This window comes from Cupressus sempervirens, chromosome 5, assembly GCF_028749045.1.
Source record: "Cupressus sempervirens isolate cs-2001-9-10 chromosome 5, ASM2874904v1, whole genome shotgun sequence".
Classification (NCBI taxonomy): Eukaryota; Viridiplantae; Streptophyta; class Pinopsida; order Cupressales; family Cupressaceae; genus Cupressus; species Cupressus sempervirens.
The window spans coordinates 255,407,683-255,428,406 of record NC_143122.1 but is presented as its reverse complement, the minus strand read 5'-3'; the positions used below and the strand labels follow the sequence as shown (position 1 = coordinate 255,428,406).

Below are 20,724 nucleotides of genomic sequence, written 5' to 3'. Positions count from 1 at the left end.
CGAACCCGAATCGGCAACTTAGGAATTAATTGATGATTTACATGGGGCGTGCTATTTTTCCAAAATTGATCTACGATCAAGATATCATCATATCAGAATGAGGGAAGATGTGCCGAAGACAACATTCAATGTCATTATGGATACTTTGAATTCTTAGTGCTCCCTTTTGGACTCACAAATGCACCAGCAGCTTTTCAATCTTGCATGAATCACAGTTTAAACAACAGTCGTGAAGGTTTTTTCTCTTTTTTTTATGACATCCTTATTTATAGAAAAACATGAGATAAGCATCTAAAACATACCGAGGAGGTTTTGAGTATTTTAGAGAGTTATTATATGCTAGAATTTCAAAGAGTGAATGTGGACTCCAGGAGATACTTTATCTTGGGCATAAAATTAACAAGGAGTGTGTGGATGAAGAAAATATCAAAGCCATCAAAGAATGGCCAAAACCAAAACACTTACCCAACTCAGAGGTTTTTTTCAGAGTATGGAGTTACTACTGTTGATTTGTTAAAGGATTCTCAAAGATTGCAGCCCCCTTACCAACCTAACAAAGAAAGGAGCATTCACTTGGAATGATAAAGCACAACAAACTTTTGATCAACTGAAAGAAGTCTTGAATTCATTCCAGATATTAGCTATTCCAGATTTTTCTATGCCTTTTAATACAATGTGATGCATCAGGAGAAGGTATAGGAACTGTACTAATGCAAAAGAAACACCCTATAGCTTTTGAAAGCCATAAACTCACAGAAGAAGAGAAACGTTATTCTATATATGACAAAGAGATGTTGGCAATAATGCATTCCTTGGCAAAATTTTGTCAATACCTAGTCTGCGAAAAGTTCATAGTTAAAACTTAAAACAGATCATAATAGCCTATGTTTCTTCTTAAACCAAAAGGATCTAAATGACAAACAACAAAAGTGGGTGAGCGAAATTCAGCCCTATGATTTTGATATATAATATGTGAAAGGAGTAAATAATGGAGTAGGAATTGCCTTGTCAAGACGTCCCCACATCAACACTATTTTTAATATCTCAAGTGATTGGAAAATTGATATAACAGCAGAATATGCCAAAGATCCTTTTGCAACCACAATTTTGGAAGCAAAGATACCTAATGAAGACTTCTGAGTGTTGGATAACATCAATTTCTATAAAGGAAGGATATAATTAACTCCAAAATCCAAAATGAAGGGAAAGATATTAAAAAGTAGGCCACCCAAGATATTAAAAGGCATATAAACATATAAGGAAAAGATACTCATGGAAAGGATTGAAAAAGGTCATACAAAAATATGTACAAGAATGCATGACCTGTCAACAAAATAAAATTGAACAATCACACCCAACAGGGCTATTCAACCACTCACTATTCGAAACCAAAAATGGCGAAGTGTATCCATAAACTTTAAAATAGGAGTACACAAAGTTCAGAAAAAAGATAGTATTTATGTAGTGGTGGATAGACTCGCAAAATATGCTCATTTCTTCCCAATCTCTACAGAATATAAAGCACCCCATATAGCAGACATATTCTTCAAAGAAGTTTTCCATCTCCATGGGTTACCACAAAATATTGTAAATGATAGAGGCAATAATTTCATTCGCAAATTTTGAAAAGAATTATTCAAGCTAGCAGGGACAATGTCAACTCTCAATACTAGTTATCACCATCAAACTGATGGGAAAACCAAGATTGTTTACAAATTTATAGAAGGATACCTAAGAAACTATGCCACATAATATTTAAACTGACAAATTATATAACAAAAGAAAAATAGCAATAAATAAATAACATACAAATTATTAAAAAATGGCATACAAAATATTAAGTGAAGCAGTGACCATAGGTTGCTTGACCAAGGCCACAACCAAAGGTTGCCACCTTTGGTCAGCAACCCATGGTTGCTGTCCCACATAAGCGGCCAACTCATATAATGAGCCACATGTGACAAGATAAAACAAGCAGAGAGTTTAATAAAAAGACAGATAACAATAGAAGGAATAAGAAATATAAACAGTGACTAAAAGACAAAGTTTTCTAAACAGACTGACAGAATTAAGAAAGTGATAGCATAGAACATTTTCTGGAGAATGAAAACAGCGAGAATGCATTCATACATAGGAACAAACAATAAGGAGCAAAAACAAAAATATTAAAGCGGACAAAGGCTGCGAAGAATAACAAGACAAACAACAATTAGGATAAACTGGAGACCAGTACAATAATCATCACATGCAGAGATGAACTACTAATGCAGAAGCAGGAAAAAGGAGATTGAAAGCAGAATAAAAGTTGCACAAATTAATAGCAGAGAATATAGTAAATGCTATTTGTGAGAAAGGGAAGAGTAAAATAAAGAGCCATCAATCTATATTAGAGAAGATCATAATTATGATATATATCTCCTACTTATCACAAGAACATAACTGCAGGAAAGACTACAAGGCAACAGGAAGTAAGAATTATCTGATGTTTATATATGAGATGGTAGAGATATTATAATTTACTAATTAATAATTATGCATGAGGTGAGAACTTATAGTTCTCGTAGAGACCAAATTAATCTTGGTAGAGGGCAATCATGAAGAATGTTGAGTTTCACTAAAAAGAACTCACAGAGACTAGAGGACATTCATGAAGAATGCTGAGTTTCTCTAAAGAGAGCTCACAGAGACTAGAAAGCATTCTCTACAAATGTTGAATTCCAAGTTGGAATCCACGGAGGGATTCTAGAGACAATATATAGATAGATAGATAGATTGTAGTGGTTAATCATATGCATATGTTAGAGGTGGGGTCTCTACCAAGTAATTGTGTTAATGAGTTCGCTCATTCATAGAGGTCTCAGAGGCCTTAGAAGACACTCTCCATATGATGGTTTCTGAATCAAGAACTATTCTCATCAGAGGGTTAGATAAATCTAAGAAGAGTTCCTTCTGAGAATTAGGTGGGTTTAGTATTGGATTAGAAATTAGTCGATTTAATAAATATTTACCTTGTTACCCACTAAAATCTATTGCACATTTAGTAATTAGTTAATTTCATATCCATATATTTTTATATTTATCTTTATCATCTTCTAACAATTGTTACAGGTTTAGCCTTCATTACTCAATCTGAAAGCTGTACACCAATTTCAAAACCTGATAAGGCCAGCTCTTTTGGCCCCAGTATTCTGATTTCTAGCTATTTGCCCTGTTTTGTACTATTAAAATTATAAAAATATTCTCTTTACTAAATCAAAAAGGAAGATTTGTCATAAATTGGACTTCAACACATAAATTTGAGGTTCCTAAACTTCAACACATGAAGTGCAGATACAAAGACATAAGCCATCTTACATAATGTTTGAGGATTAATGTTATTGATATGCCAAGCATCACAAATTTAAAAAGACCATGGATACTGAAATTCCTCTTCAGATATTACAGCTGACTTGAATCTGACCTGGCAAGGAGAAAATTGGTAACAAAAATGAAAGATTGCTATATATATACACATTTAAACAATTAGGAAATGACCTTAAAGATTCATCTAGCACAAAGGACCAAAAACAATTCATAAAACAGAATTTTGTTGTTAGATCACAACAAATTAGGCTTTCCTTCAAAACTTAAACAGGCAGATTAATACCAAAAACAAAAATACAAATTAACTAAAACATCAATAATATGTGAGGAGAATCAACATTGAAAGACCATAGTCATCATAACCTCTGAGATAAACTGCTCAAATGCTGGAAATGCAGCATCTCTCAGTTGTGAATTGCCATGTGTGCTGCAAAACAACACAAGCTGTGAGTCTGCGGCATAAAATTTGTACTGTTTGAATGATACACCCAAGATGACTAAGAGAAATAAGATATTCCACTCACCAATATGACTGCAGCCATTTGAGAATGACAATAGAGTTCTCCAAGAGACGCAAACGAAATAGACTTGCATGTCGTGAAAAAAGCCTCAAGCCAGCTGAGCGCAACATGAATAAATGTAAGTACAAATGTCCATTATGGATTATGCATAGGTACTAGTTAGTAGTACAAAAAGGGTTTAAATTACACTAAACAACCACTCTGACTTAAGATGCTCTCCAACAAAGATAATCAAAATATCTATCTTAGGGCTTATGCAGATACCAGTTATAAACATAGAAGAAGGGAATAATGAACTGCAAATTCAATTGAAAGGCCACAAGGATACCATCACAAGCATCGTAGAAGAGCTGCAAGAAGAGGTGCAATTGAAAAATAAGATTTTGGAAATGTTCCAAGATTACAGTAAAGCTGTGAAGGGGGAAGAAAATTCCAATACAAAAAGAAATCGGACCCAGATGTAAACAATGTTGAAACTTCACACCACCATATTCACTTTCTTTCAATCAAAAATATTTTAGTAGTTTTGGAAAGTACGCTAAACTATTTAGTTTTAAGATTTTAACCAAGAATGGCCAAGGTAAGAGTGTCATTGTTATTGTCAAAACTAAGGATGATTCAAAGCCTCAAATTGTTGTGCAGGTTGCTAAAGACGGAGAAGGGCAACCTAAAAGTACCACAAAAAGAAAAATATGAGATGGCAAGTAGGACAGTGGCTCCCATAAGGGAATTGCAAAATGTCATCTCATGACTATATGGGTTATTGCAAGTTGGCTCTGGTGGTCATGTAAAAAAATTAAAAGAACTCGAGGAGATTACAGATCAGCTCCCAAGAGAGGATAGCATCCCAAACAAAGAGGTTGAACATTTCCACCCCATCTGTGTAAATATGCCGAAGGGCAGCCCATGGAGGGATTAATTAAAATTAAGGAATCCAATAAGGTATGGAAGAGAAAAAAAAATTCCATTGCTCTCTTTAATTAAAGCTAAAGAGTATTAATATGCAAATCCACATTCATTTTATGGATTGAATAATCATTGCTCAGCAAGGTGTCAGATAAACAAATTCACAATTATAGAGTGCTTATACTTCAAGAAGGAAAAGATTTCCAAAGGCATCCAAAAGAATTATCATACCATTTGTACCATAAGTGGGAATTGGCATGCAATGGATTGGGTACTAAATCCACAACTCCATCCAAGAAAATGCAAATTTCATTCCAAGAAGGAAGGGAAAGCTACTATTGAAGAGGTAGCAAAAGAAAAAGCAAAGCCATTGAAGAAAGAAGCCATCAAGAGGGAGCATCCCAAAGAGCATTCATTATCCCCACTACAAAAGGGTAGAGATTAAAGTCTGTTCAATCATGGAATGAATTGGTGCAAAGCTAGTTAGCATGTATATTAAAATAAAATCCTCAAAATTGTTCACTTGTCTGTTGAAAAGCGAACTAGCTTGATTTACAGAAGAAAGTATTGCATCACTTTCACTCTTGATGGGTGAGCAAGTATGACCCATAGAACTAGTTGAGAAGCAAAAGTATGAGCAGCCAATTAAACAAAGAGGTTGTATTGCTTTCAGCACTCTTTCATGTAAATGTTGAACATGCATGTTTCCTTAACCACTTGTTCAAGTATATGACAATATAGGTAGAGGAAGATCTCAAGTTAAGATAGTAATCCAATATTGAATTCTAAAAAGATGGACAAGGTAAAAATAAAAAGTAACAAATTGTTTCACAGTCTACATGCAAGGTTTTCATTAAGGAATCTTCACCAATAGTAGCATTTTCATTGTTGTAGCACAAATGTGGGCATTATAGCATGGATTCAGGTACCTAGAATTGTTTTGGTATACAAATATTATGACACCTGTAGAGAATTGTAGAATGCATGTCTTGGTTCTTGCATCCATCCATTTAAAACTTGCAGCAGGTTTCCCAGGGCTGATTTTATATGATACCAAGGTTAAGCCACATTGGTGGCCATCTTGAAGATATCTTAGTCCCAATTGATCTCCCATGATGGCAGACGAGTGTTGCAACATTTATTCAAATAGGTAAGAAAAGCACTCATAATGAATGTAACACCATAAGAATACTGCTGTGTATATGCGTGTTGAGTAGCCTGCATATTGATGTGGGCACATTTGCTTCATTAGTAATACAAAATTAAAGAAAATATTGTTTTTCAGCTCATTAATATAACCCTCTCTTCATTCCATTGTGTAATTGGTATTCATTTGTTGTCATTGAAGCGTGAGACCCAAGACAGGACAGCCATATCTAGGGTATTGTATCTTTTTTTAATCCTAATGTAAGCTTGAAAATGGAAGAAACTCATAAGGAAAATGTTCATACAAGTGGTAGTTTATTCCACTTACATGTATTTTATTCCTCAAAATTTATTAAAGGAGGTTTGGTGAGCAAACATCTCAAGTGAGAGCTCTACCATAGCCTATAATTGTAATGTCCCCATTTTGGCTGGCATCGTTTTGCGTGCCGGTTCAGTCTATCACCGGCTCTCGTAGACGGGTGGTTGTGATGAGAGAGTCATTCTGGCGTTTATTTGGGGATTGGATGGTTTATTATGCTCTTGGAGATATTATTTATATTTTATCATTACTTCTTATATTGGGCCTACATGCTATAATTCTAAGTTGAGTTGCACTTTTTATTTTATAAAGTTATTTTATTGTAAAAGTGCATTATAATGAGATTTTATAATGGATGTTTCTAGAAGTTCTTAGTAACTTCTTAGAAAAGGATGCTTCTAAAAGTCCTTAGTAACTTCTTAGAAAAATAAATAAATAAATAGAGGGCTTGGCCTCTCATTTGGGGAGACGAGAATTGATGATTCTACTACCAATCTCTCTGAGCATTTGTGGCACCATCCAGGTCTGCAAATATTCAGCATAATCCTTGAGAACGATACCTCTCAAGAGATTGCATAACTGAGGAAGTGAAAGACCTTCTGAAGGGTTGCACTTTGGAAGTGGTATTCAGCCATTTCAAGTTGAGCTTAATTTGAATACTCAAACTACCTGAGGGTTTGAGTTTTTTAAAGCAGTCCGAAAAAAGTAGTCCAAAAAAACAAGTCCGAAAAAGCAGTCCGAAAAAAGTAGATCCGAAAAAGCAAATCTGAAAAAGCAATTCGAAAAAGCAAAGCGAAAATGCAGATCTGAAAAAAGCAAGTGAAAAAGCAGAACAGAAAAAAACAAAGCAGAAAGGCAGCATTGGAGAAAAATATTACAGCCATCTACAATCAGGTTCCTTTGAATATTATATGCATTGTTCTTATCATTTAGATGCATATTAGGAGGTAAGGCTGTAGGTGAAAGTTGTAACAGATTTAAAGCATTATTCTTGCAGATGTAAGCCAAGAGTCTTGGCCATTTCATACTAGCATTGTAGTTGACATTTTATGTGCAATAAAGGAGACATAAATTGCTGGTCTGATATAGTGTAATTGAATATGTATTTATCATTCATGATCAGCTTATTAGTTTGCATGCCAATTGTTTGACAAAATGTCAATTGACTGTAAGTTCTCTTTTTTGGCATAAATAATGTTATAATTTTTCATCTCAAGTGTTTGTCAAAATTACTAGTTTTTGTAGCTACATATTGCAAGTAGTTTCAGTTACATATATGCATTGAATATTGTCAAAATAAGTTGCACATTCATGTTAGGTCATTGTTTAGTCAATTCAGAGTCTTTTTGCAAGCATTCTTATTAATGCTAAGTGAAGGAAAGAGTCATAAAAGAAAACTGAAACTTTATATCAGTTATATGACCCTTGTATGCAAAGTGTTTTCTTGAACCTTTATCAGCATTTTGGGATCAAATTTGAGTAGGGTCATTACAGTGGTATCAAAGCTTGCTTGCAAAGTGTTTAACGAAATGTCAAACAACTAAAGTATAAAGAACTTTGGTGTTTGAAGAAGTTATAACCTCTTGGGGTTATTACAATAATCACGTTAAAACAGTTACCACGAACCAAGAAACGACAATTAAGAGTGTGAGAGGTTGATTTGAATGCATACAAATATTCCAAAGATCCAAGAACATATTGGTTATGAACAAGTGCAGAATGATATAGCATTCCTTATTACACAAAATTATAACACAAAATAACAACCAAGACATTCAATGTAAACTGGCCATAACACCTAATGATAACCAAGATATTCAATGTAAAGTAAGGCATAAGAGTCTCCTTAAAACAAGAGATACAAAAGCATTAACTGTTAAGGATAAAATACTTTAGTCTAAAATGATAAAACAACATGCCTAAAATAATTGATTGATAATTATAGACCAAATATAACAATATTAGTTTGATAACCTCCCATAATGGTCAATCAATTAACTACACCAAGTTTATCATAGTTTGCCAATCCATTCATTTTCAATTGGAATCATACTTTGTGAAAAAAGCAGATTTTAAATGCACAACAAGCTCAATGCTTACCTTTTACCATCTCATAGCGTTTCAAATCTTCACGAAAATGTAAAACCTGCTCAATATATGCATATATTTTCCTCGAGTTCTCTACCGATCCTGCACTAGATCAAACTTTCTCGTGAAAAAAGAGATCCCTCTTTACTCTCTATATCAAGGAAGTAATAAAACAAGGAAATCAATATAAACTTACACACATTCTATATGCCAACATTGGAAGATAGTGAAGTGGACATAAAATGGTTGAGTTATGTAGACTACAAAACATAAACAAACAAACAAAGCTCATGACAAAATTCTAAAATTTTGAGAGTACCTCCTGCAGGCACTGTCCTGTCAAACCAAAGGAGTAATGAGTCCAAACACCTAATGGCGCCTGTAACCAGGACAAAAACTGGATTATTTCCTGTCCGACGAAGTTCCTCTTCTAACGTATCGAGGCATATCTTCAAAATGATGTCCAAATGTTCCTCTTGAAACAAGGCAGGAAACTTTTCGACCGCATAGCCAATTACTATCAAAATATTTGACTTCACTGCATGGAAAAACAAACACACTGGATTAGTGAGATCAGCCATCACGTTTAAAAGAAACAGAATATCAATTAGATTAGCATGTACTCTGTTTGTACCATGAACCAGTGCCAGTGAGTAGTCACCATAGGCTTAGACATTAATTGCATATTTTGAACTAAATGTTCACTAGCAGCATAGATCACCACCAATGGATGGTCAGATCTGTGGACCAAATTATATCTAAAGCACCATTGGATAGTGATGCTGTGAACAAACTTGTTCATTAAATAAAGTCTTTACAGCTGGGAGATTATATATAGTTCGCATGAGAGATTTGCTCAAGTAGGCCATTATGGAGGCAAGATATTTTGGAATGGATGGAGTGGTGTGTGCATGCACACATGCATGTGTGTGTGCGCATGTACATATATAGACAAATATAGGTAGATGTACACTATAGGTTTGTACTTTGTGTGATATCGTATATATTGTATATAGTTATGTATCTGTGCACATGTACAGATAAGTATTGTACATATATACCTGTATATACATATATATAAATGCATGCATGTGTATGTATATATACATATAAATGTATGTGTATGTGCATGTCCCCAATTTTGGCGAAACAGATTAATTAAATCAATTATTTCAAAGCTATCCAAATAAATTAAATATTAAAAGGGATGACTTTATTTTATTTGATTCAAAAGGCCCCTTTAAGAGGAACAATTATAAAATGATTGGGAAGCACCTTTAAGACAAACAATTATGAAATGATTGAAAAGCACCTTTGGAAGGAACAATAGGAGAAGAGACAAAAGGGACTCAGAGGATTCTCACATTTGCAGGCGACCAAGGAAGGGAAGAAAACAAAAAAACCAGGTTATCTACATCTTCTTTCAGATCATGATCATCTCCTCGATCTTGCATAGATTTATTCAGAGGTGTTGACGAAGCAGGATGATGAAGTAGACACCCTTACCTTCGAGCTCTTGAATACTAAGAACACCTAGAGGCTATCCTACTGGCACTACATGAAGCAAAATAACAGGTCTAGAATTGATTTTGTCACATTCTTCTTCAACTCAATCAGAGAACCCATCTTCTATGGCATCATTAACTAAGGTGCAATATTCAAATATGAAAAATATGGATGACCAACAGGTAACAAGAGTTGATGAATTTCATGTGGTAAAATTGGTGCAGGAAGATTCTACTTGCAGCCATAAGATTGTTGCCTTAGCAAGTGTGATAAGTTAGAATGCTGCTGATTGTAAATCAGCTATGAAGGAGAAGAAACCAGATGTTGATACAACTTGCAGCCTTGAGACTGAAACTTTAACAGTTAATTGCAAATCAGTTTCAGCAGATTGCACCTCTTGCTGTAGTTCTTGAAAGTATATACCCAGAAGGGGAGGCAGTTGCACAAGTCGTGGGCCAAGTTGATAAAATTGACACATTCATTGAGTATCTCATACAACTCAGGCCTAACGATGGAGTCTCAACAACAAGCTTATAGACAAGCAGGCATGCATTAGGAAGTGTTAAAGCAGCAGATATTGTTACTTCCTGATACAGGTCGTGCCTGTTCACGAGTTGAACAGGGTAAACCATACTATATAATGACTAATGAACCTGAGAATGATGACAAAATATCTAGTGATACCAGTAGTTCCACTATCACTAAGGTTGTTAATAAAGTTAACATTGGGAGAGATCGTGATGAGTATACCTTAGTTGGGTGTGGTATACCACCCGCACTTAATGACTACATTTCATGTTTCGCATTGTGAGTCTCGAAGTCAGATATGGAGTCCAACAGTTGGTTCACTACCTTTGTTAGAGCCTGTTGATGCATTTCATGGTAATTGCACAGTGCGGTATGGATACTCCTACACATTCAGCCCACTTTTTGATAACTTGATGTTACATTTAACGCATAAAGGTAAGCTGAATAGTTGGTACGAGATGCTTCCTACTTCGGAAGGGGACAAATCTAGCTGGACTTCCTGTCGGCTTCTCCAGTATGATCACTATTTTGGGTTACAGGTTAGAAAGGCAATGTTCTAGCAGTTAGGCATTCCACCTGTAATCATTTTAGAGCTACAGGATATTACAGATATTGGGAAGAGTGGATGGTCTTTTCGCTTGTGCTATCCAGGTGGAGCATTTACGAGGGTAGTTATATTTCAGGGAGTTAGTAACAACTTGAGGATACCCCATTTGGTGGACTTATGCAGGCATGCTTACATGGTCACTCTTGGATGTATTATGATACTCAAACCTCAGATCTAAGAATCTTCATAATTGATGGCATATTTTCCAAGATATTGTAGCATAATAGTGTGGTTGAAATCAGTTAATTTAAAATAGTGCAGCAGATTGGCAGAACACTGTTCCTGAGGTTGAAATGGAATCTAGGCATTGAGTTTCAGCATGCAAGTGAATATTGTTTAGGGGAAAGCGATCTCCGGGAAGGGGGGACTGTTATATCCCCAATTTTGGAGAAACAAATTTGTTAAACTAATGTTTTTTAATTAAATATTAAAAGGGACGATTTTATTTTAAATGATTTAAATAATGACTTGAATAAAATAATAAGATATTATTAAAAGCCACTTTAGATTAAGTCATCCAGCTTATTGCAGAAGTTACGCCATTATAATTGCAATGCATTCAACATTTTCAGTTATTATTTTGATTTGAAGAATTTGTCTGATGCATTTGCACTAGCTAAATTTCTGCAGATGAAAACCTTCTGGAGTTGACAGAAGAGGTGGACAAAAACCTGGTTCTTCCTGGAAATGGATTCATGATGGAGACTAAATTTGTACAAAACTTATGAAGTCTCTGCTGGAGACAAATTTGGAGAAATAAAAATATTTGCAGGTCTGAGCTGCTTTATCTGCTTTGGAAAATAAGGGTGTAATGTCCCCCTCTATTACTTTAAGGTTTTAGAGAAAAACACTAATTTATTAAATGCTTTTTTCAATTCTCTCTTATTAGCATTTAATAGAAAAACAAACCGATATAACTATATTTTCTATTATAATGTTTTAAGGAGAACACAAGTATACTTGTATTACAATAGAGAAGAACTTGGCCCATGGTCTGGGGAATCCACATGGAGTGGAGATCATGGTTATGAGAGGAACAGTTACCTTCAGCAATAGGGGAATCTCAGGCTACGTGGCAAGAGATTTCTGAGAACGCAAGAAGGCTGAGCCATTACATTGGCAGTGATTAAAGGATAGCTCCCATTGCTGGAGAAGGGGGGGAAGAGAAAGAAATTATTGAGTGATAGTTGTTGCAGAGAATACAGGTTTGTATTCACCAGAGGTGCTATTTTCGGGGCTGAGAGATGCTCCCAGAATGACCCGAAGTGTGTAAGAGGCAGAGCTTGACCATAGACTAGTAGCAGAATGACAGTGGTGGTTAGACTGGAGATGCCAGTTTGCAGAAGACGGTGGTTGGAAATTATCAGCAAATGCCAAATCTGTGCGACCATGGGATTGAAATTATCAGTGCATGACCAGGATAGCTAATGTTTCCATCCTCTCAGTAAACCAGTGATTACAACAGAAAAACTACCATTGCATGAAAAGGAGGAATAGTTGGGCTCTTTGATGAAGATAAAATCGTAACCGGCAGCAGGAGTTGGGTAGGAGTTGAGCAGAGATATAGCCGAAAGCATAGGATCATCGTTGTACAGTGTGAAGGGGGGTATGAACTAGCGGAGGAGGCGTGACTCATTACAGGATTTGCTGGGTGTGAGAGTGAACACATCTAAACTCGCAGAATGCCATTATTCCTTTCCAGTTACCTCTGGTTTGTCATGCAGGAGGGACAAGGCAGTAGCGCAGGTATCGGTAGAAGTTCAGGCAGATGAACTAGAAGTTGGGACTGTAGAAACAAGGCACACTCATTGACTCCATCAGGCTCAAGAAGTGACACCAAGAAGCTCCACTTGGCTTTACATAGTAATTTTTCAAAGCTACCTTTACTGTGTGAACTGGACCACTTGAAGAAGCTTGGCTGTCAAGCTAGAAGGTACATACTGTCGTCGGTAGAAATTGTGTATCGGCCGACGGGTTCCTTCGGGAAAGTTCTTGTTATGTAGCCGACGGTGAACAGTTTGTAACGGGTATAATGTACTTAGCCGACGGATACCTTCGGGAAGGTTCGTCGGAAAGTATTTATAATCCCTTCGGGAAGCATTGTATTCATCTTATCATTATCATATCATATGAGAAAAGCATAATGTACTGTTGGCATATGCGAATAATAATAGAAGTTCTGCTATTTGTTGTTCGGTGTTCGTATCGATTTTCAGTGTGCGTTGCTTAATTAATCCATACGGTAAACACATACTGGTACCCAGTAGACATCACCTTCTGTAATGTGTTAGAGTAGACTGTCCAGCATCTCCGTAAAGTTGCTAGTTGCTATTCGAATTTCCTGCTAAGTGCTTGAAAAAACTGAGCCAATTAATAAATTGTTATGTTGCTGTTTGTGATTTTATCATTTCTGGGGAGTTTATAATGTTAAGATCTTATTTGATATGCAATTTGAAACTAAACTATGCCTACAATCCTTATCTGAGCGTGACTGTAAAGCGAGTGGGAAATCTTGGCTGATAAACCAAGGAGTATATTATAAAAGGAACATTTTATTCTGAATACATTATTGTGGTCTATTTTAGTCTCAGAATTCTGAAGTTTCCTATAAGATTAGGTCCAAGACAAATAATTCATTAGAAACTTTATTATGAAATGAATGCATTATAATGTGAAGGACGTGGAATGAAATATTATTTGCCTGGAAATGTACATAATTGGGCTGGGTGTTATATTAGCATGTAAAATTAAGGAGGGGAATATTTATATTTATCACGCCAAACCTTTCTAAGGTTTGGCAATTTGTAAATTATTATTGTGCTGTGCCTTCGAAGAAGTATTGCCTTGGCCTCAAATTCATAATTGTGAAATTACCATAACTAAGCTTTGGGTTTTGCTTAAAATATTTGAGTGGAGACTTCCAAAAACAAAAAATGATATTTAGCTATTGCTGCAGCTAATGTTTGGAGGTGAAGAATCATTATCATGAATATCTTCAGGTCATTTCCAGGCTACATGGAAGCTCTCTCATATGTAGAGAAAGAACCCAGCTAGGCACGGGAAAGGTTCAGAGTTCATTGTTTAGATTCTGCTGTGTATTGCGTGTTTGTTCAGCACTGGTAACACTGGCCTTTCCTTCATCCATATTTGGAAGATTTTATTTTACAGATTGGTAAATAAATTCCTTGTGCATCTTCAATGCAGACATTTGGTTCAACACAGTGTATTGGGTTAATTACAGAAATTGGACTGATAGGAGTTACTGTGCTTCAGCATCAGTGGTTGGTACTTTTGGTTTCCATCTATCTGTTGAATATGAGTTTCTAGATTGAGTCAATAGCCTACTCTCTGCACATTGAGCTATGAGGCTATCAGAGTGGAAGTATTGATACTGCTGCTGCTATTTGGCTTACACATCAATTATGATGAAGTCTTATGTTTACTTCTATATTTCTGAGCAAAGAGAGTTCTACAATTATAGTTATATAGCATTTCCATATACAGCAGGGACTATGCAATTAAAGGTTAGCAAATTCTCTCTTTGATCTTGGGGTACTGTTCATTCATTTAATTCTGTAATTACATGTTCACATCTGTTACTCTACATAAGTTTGTGTTGTTCATTTTCATCTGTATTATGACATGAATTGTAAATCACTGATATCTTAGCAGTCCAAACAGCAACATACATTATCACTGCACAAACTGAAACATCGAATCAGCAAGCTTGCAAACTGTTTAACAGGATTACTCGGGGAAGATAGTGGCAATTTGTGAATAAGGCTTCCACACAAGTGTTTGATGAAATGTCTATGTGAAAAGTGTTAGATCGGTGAAGTGATTTTTGGGTCGGAACTAGTAGGGATTCTTACAGTATGTATATATACAGCACACAATAGTGCAAAGCTTCTTTAGAAAATTCCTAGATAAATATGTTGTAGATATACTTGTATCATTTAAATATGTTTGTATTTACATACATGTGTGTGTGTTCATTTAAATATGTTTGTATTTAAATACATGTGTGTGTGTTCATTTAAATTGAAGCTTATAATGTAGTTCTTTCTACCTAGTAAAAAAGGTACACAAAGTTTGTTTCCCAAAATGCTCGTAATTTGAAATTTTGAATACACTATTTGTATGTAAAACATGTCAAGCATTTGAAAAGCTTGGCTGCTGCATGGGAGCAAGAAAACAACTTAATTTGTCACGGTAACTTGGCTTCCCTACTAATTCTTATGTTTCTTTTAATAAAAAATAGTACTGTTCAAGTATTCTAATCCTATACTATGTGCACAATAGTAGAAAGTAAATACATGTGCCAGCTGTCCTTGCTTTCCTATACTCTATCAACAAGGACTCCGCCCATGTCCAATCCAGCAAAAAATCCAGAGGTATACTCTCCTGCATGCTTGATTCCAAAATTGAGAGCAATGGAGTCAATGCCGCAGCCTGCACTGACCTTGAATCTTCTCTTCTGAAAATACCCATGCATTTAGTCTGTCCAAAAACATTGTTCAAATTTAATACAAAGACTGAATATGACCTACAAAGGCCAAGAGAGTACCTATTCCTAAGAAATAAGCTCACTATAACAAAAAGAAAAGAAAAAGAAAAAGCACACTTTCTTTGTAAAATTTCCACACAAAGAGGTTTATAGAAAAACAGAAAGATATAGCATCAACCAGGATTGGAATTTTAGAGCCTCCTTTAGCACATAGTGATGACAGCTTATATTGAATTTGTTGCAGGGAAAGTTTACCATTTTTACTTTTTTCTCAAGGGTGCAAATTATCTGCATGTCTACTTCAGTATCTTCTAAGTATGAAATCTTATGTACTCACAGTATATTTTGATTATATCATGAAAGAGTAACCTGTAGTGATGACAACTTATCGTGAATTTGTTGCAGGGAATGCTTTTATATTTCCTCGAGGATGCAAATTATGTGCATGTCCATTTTGATATCTTCTAAGTGAATCTTCTATACTCGATAGTCAAGATATTGACTATGTCATATAAGAATAACAAAGTTTATGGAGACCACTTTGTAAAGTTTAATAGATCTTGCTTGGTGGAGACTAAACAATTATGTTTCAGTCTAATTTCCTTGATTTGACAGACCTATTTGTTCCTTATGTGATTGCTTGACTTCTTGATCTGATATGATTTCTGAATTAGTATTCTGATCTAGTCTGAGATCTATATGCCAATGTTATTGATAGGATCTGCAGATAAGAAACGGAACTAATATATATATATATATATACACATTGAAACATAACCAAGTAGGGGCATGACCCTACGTGGTCATGCCTCAATATATATAATAATACTAGCATCTGTTCTTAACTAAACTTAACCGATGCTAATCTCACCCGATGACAAGTCTTTTAATAAACAAATCGTTTGCCAAAGAAGACTCCCGATTCATCAATCGGTGTGAGCAGGTTAACACTAATAATGATCGGTGATAGGAATTAATAACACCCAATAGCAATCGGGATAAGATATAATGACACTTGAAGTTTATCAAATGTGAAGCACACCATTCGATCTGAAGATCGTTGTCATAATAAGAATGAGGAAAGACATTTGTGAAACTAATATTCTGCATTATGAATTGTGATGACGGATTTGTATTATATATATGTATGTATGTATGTATCTATGTATGTATGTATGTAATGTCAGTCACCTATATTTAAATAGCAGGAGTTTCAATACACTAAATGCTAACATTCTTAACAGTCTCTCTTTAGCAATAAGGGTTTGAAACATTTTATATATATATACAAGTACTAGTCAACTGTGGCTTAACAATTCTGGTGTCCGGCAAAATCCGGCCCGAAGAACCATAATAATAATTTTTATGGTGTCCGGCAACATCTAGCCCAGAGAACCATGATGATTATCAATGTGTCCAACAAAATCCGGCCCGAAGAACCATAACAATAATTTTTTTGGTGTCCAGCAAAATCCAGCCCGAAGAACAATGATAACAATTTCCTTCAACACTTTTGGTGTTAGAAGGTTGATCATCTATTCACCTTACAATAGAGATCTTAAACAAATATGAAAGATCCTCACCTTTCATTTTACAAGTCTGCAAACAATCTAATACTTCAATATTCATGAATATATATAATTTTACAAATATGATTACAAATTTGTCATACCAAGTTTACCTCTAAAGTACTCTATTTTCACTCTTGCAATAGGCTTGGTGAAAATATCAGCATTTTGATCGTTTGTGATGATATAGATCAGCTTGATCACATTCCTATCAACTATGTCTCTAATATAGTGGTATGGAGACTCAATGTACTTTGACCGATTATGGAACACTGGATTTGCGGAAAGTTTGATGCAGCTCTGGTTGTCACAATGAATCACAGTGGGATCTAATTTCTTTCCAAATAATTCAAATAACAGCTTTCGTAGCCATACTGCTTCGCGCGCTCCCATGGAGGCTCCCATGTATTTAGCTTCGGTAGAGCTCAAGGCAACTATAGGTTGTTTTCTACTGAACCATGATATCATTGTTGATCCAAGACTGAAGCAACATTCGGTTGTACTCTTACAGTTTATGAAACAACCAGCCCAATCAGAATCAATATAACCTTCAAGTTTGATTTCAACATTTTTGTACTTTAGTCCAAGACCAATAGTGCCATGTTGATATCTCAAAATATGTTTTGCAGCCATTAGATGTATCTTCTTAGGCTCACACATGAATTGACTTAATACATTTGTGGCATAGCAAATATCGGGCCTAGTATTTACCAAATACATGAGAGATCCAATGATTTGTCTATAGAGAGTAGGATCAATAAATTCTAAATGTACTGCTTCCTCTTTTAGCTTGTGTAGATTAATTTCCATTGGAGTTACAAGTGGTATGTTGTCCATCATTCCAAAGATGTCCTAAGTGTATTTCCCTTGATTTAGAAAGATGTAATCTTTTTTTGACATACTTCTAGACCCAAAAACCAATGTAGTAAACCTAGATCCTTCATTTCAAATTCAGCTACAAGATCTTGTTTGCATCTTTCAATTAGATGATCATTTCCTGTTATCAATAGATCATCAACATATAAAACAAGTATTAACATATCATCATTAGAAATTTTTTAAAATATGTTAGGATCAGTTTCATTCTTAAGAGTATCCTAATTTGGTGAGGTAGTTGTCTATCCTTTCAGACCAAGCTCAAGGTGCTTGTTTAAATCCATACAAAGCTTTCTTGAGTTTACACACATATAGGTTCTTATTTTTTATAACAAAACCTTCAAGTTGTTCAATATATACTTCTTCATTAATGACCCCATTTAAAAATGCAATCTTTACATCCATTTGATGTATCTTCCATCCTTTAGCTGCTGCAATTGCAATAATTGTCCTGACCGAAGTGTAACAAGCAACAAGAGCAAAAGTTTCTTCATAATCAATGTCTACCTTTTGGGAAAACCCGAGCAACAAACCTTGCTTTATGTTTCTCAATGTTGTCATCTAATGCATATTTGATTTTATATAGCCACTTTGAAGAAAAAATTGATTGTCTTTTGGTCTAGGTAGAACATCCCAAACATCATTTTGTAGTATTGATTGATATTCAACCATAGCATCTTTCCAAGCTTAACAAGTCAGAGCTTCTTCAATAGTTGTTGGTTCAGATTTAGCAAGCTCAATTACTAATGCAGTATAACAATATTTGTTTCTGGTTTTCTTGCTTTCCCTGGAAATTTCATCTACTAGTTCAACATTATTTTCTTCGATCATTTTTCTTGCCCATAAAGGTCTTTTCTTGATATTGGAGATGTCTCTATCTTTTGTATCTAGTAATAGTTCATTCTCTTCTGATATGTTCTCCCTCTAAATGTCAGTTTGTAGATTTTCATCTAAGTTTGTAATAGTCCCATCTTTTGTATTTGTAGATAGTTTTAATGCAGTGTTTTCCTCGAATATGACATCTCTGCTTACTTCAACTAATCTTTGTCCAATCACTATACCGAACAAATATCCCTTTGTTCCCAGATGGTCCTAACTTAGTTTTTCTTTCTTTAGGTATGTGAATATAAACAGGGCAACCAAAAATTCTAAGATGACTTAAGTCAGGTTTATTCCCTGTAAAGACTTCTTCAAGTGTTATCTTTCCTAGTATAGAGTGGGGGCATCTGTTTTGAATGTATATGTATTGGTGGCTTCCGCCCAAAATGAAAAGTGTAGGTTTTGGTCATGAAGTATGGCTTTTGCTGCTTCAACAATGGTTCAATTTTTTCTTTCTGCTACCCCATTTTGTTGAGGAGTATAAGGTATTGTATACTCCCTCTTAATCCCAATAGAGGTACAAAAAGTTTTAAAATTTTCAGAAGTATATTCTCCACCATTGTCTGATCTTAGAGTTTTAATTTTTTTTTACGTTTGAATTTCCACAATTTCTTTGAATTCTTTAAATTTTCATAGAACTTCATTTGATTCTTTGACTTTTAGAAAATAAATCCAAGTTTTCCTAGAATAATCATCAATGAATATTATGTAGTAAGAGTAACCTCCCAGAGAAAGTGTTGGCATGGACCCACATAAGTTAGAGTGAACTAGTTCCAGAACTGATTTAGACTTGCGTTCACTAGGAGGAAAAGGTTTTTTAATGTTCTTTCCTAAAGCACATCCTTTAAAGATGCCTATGTGCTTTGAATTTAGACTCGGTGTTCCAGAGGTGATTTTCTCTATATTTGGAAATGAACTAAATCTAATCTGTCCAAGTCTTCTATGCCATACTTCATTAGAATTTGTCACTTCATGATTAAGAACTTCCCTTTGAATATTGCATAGTTTATATAAGGTCCCATCTCTAGTCCCTATGGTGATAGCATTTTTTAGATTTGAGTTTTTAGGCCTATACAAAACTTTGTCTTCATTGAAGGTGACTTGAAATCCTTCATCAGCTAGTCCAGAAATTGAAATTAGATTTATTTTATCTCTGGTACAAAAAGAACATCTTTTAATTGTACTGTAACTTCAATCCTTAGTTGTATAGAACAAGTCCCAATTCCTCTAATTGAATGGGTGGAGATGTCTCCAATGGTGACTCCTTTAGAAAGGTAATTTCCAAAGGTTTCAAATTTTTCTTTGAATCATGTTATATGTCGGGAAGCACCACTATCGATTATCCACACATTTTCATTTGAATTCATCTCACTTGATAAGGCGGAGTAGAATAATAGATTTTCATCTTTCTTTGTTTCGGCGAAGGAAGCTAAGATTTTTTTTCCCTTTCTGACAATTTCTGAAGATATGTCCGAGTTTCTTACATTTATAACATTTAACTTTGGAGAAGTCATTTCTTTTGTAATTATTATTCTCTTTCCTTTTGTCATATGTCTTTCCTTTAAATTTCCTCTTTCTTTCTTTGTTATTAGTGACTGAGAAAAGAGCTTGATTTTCTCCCTCTTGATTTGAAATGATCCCTCTAGAGATTAGCCTTGATTCTTCTGATGTGCAATCATTTTTTAGTTGATCAAAAGCTGGTATTGAAGGTTTGCAGATGACTTGGATGAATGCTTCCCAAGATAAGGGCAATACTCTAAGTGCTATTATCAATAGTTCTTGGTCTTCTACTTTGCTTCCAATAGAAGATAGATGATTTTTAATTTCGGAGATCTTTCCAAAGTAGGATGAGATTGTTTCTCCTTTATTCATTTTAGCATTCATTAGTTAATTTTTGTGTAATCAATCTA

General features: G+C 34.9%; 1 protein-coding gene across 1 annotated transcript in view; it reads right to left on the bottom strand.

The window, feature by feature from the left end:
• LOC149555501 (uncharacterized) overlaps positions 1–20,724 on the bottom strand; it is a 128,343-nt gene that overhangs the window by 64,533 nt on the left and 43,086 nt on the right. The window contains exons 2-6 of the mRNA XM_089829572.1: positions 15,301–15,484; positions 8,663–8,881; positions 8,356–8,445; positions 3,888–3,981; positions 3,727–3,790 (exon numbers count right to left, since the gene is read on the bottom strand). Of these exons, the coding sequence (XP_089685698.1) occupies positions 3,727–3,790; positions 3,888–3,981; positions 8,356–8,445; positions 8,663–8,881; positions 15,301–15,484 (651 nt within the window). The remainder of the gene's footprint in view (positions 1–3,726; positions 3,791–3,887; positions 3,982–8,355; positions 8,446–8,662; positions 8,882–15,300; positions 15,485–20,724) is intronic.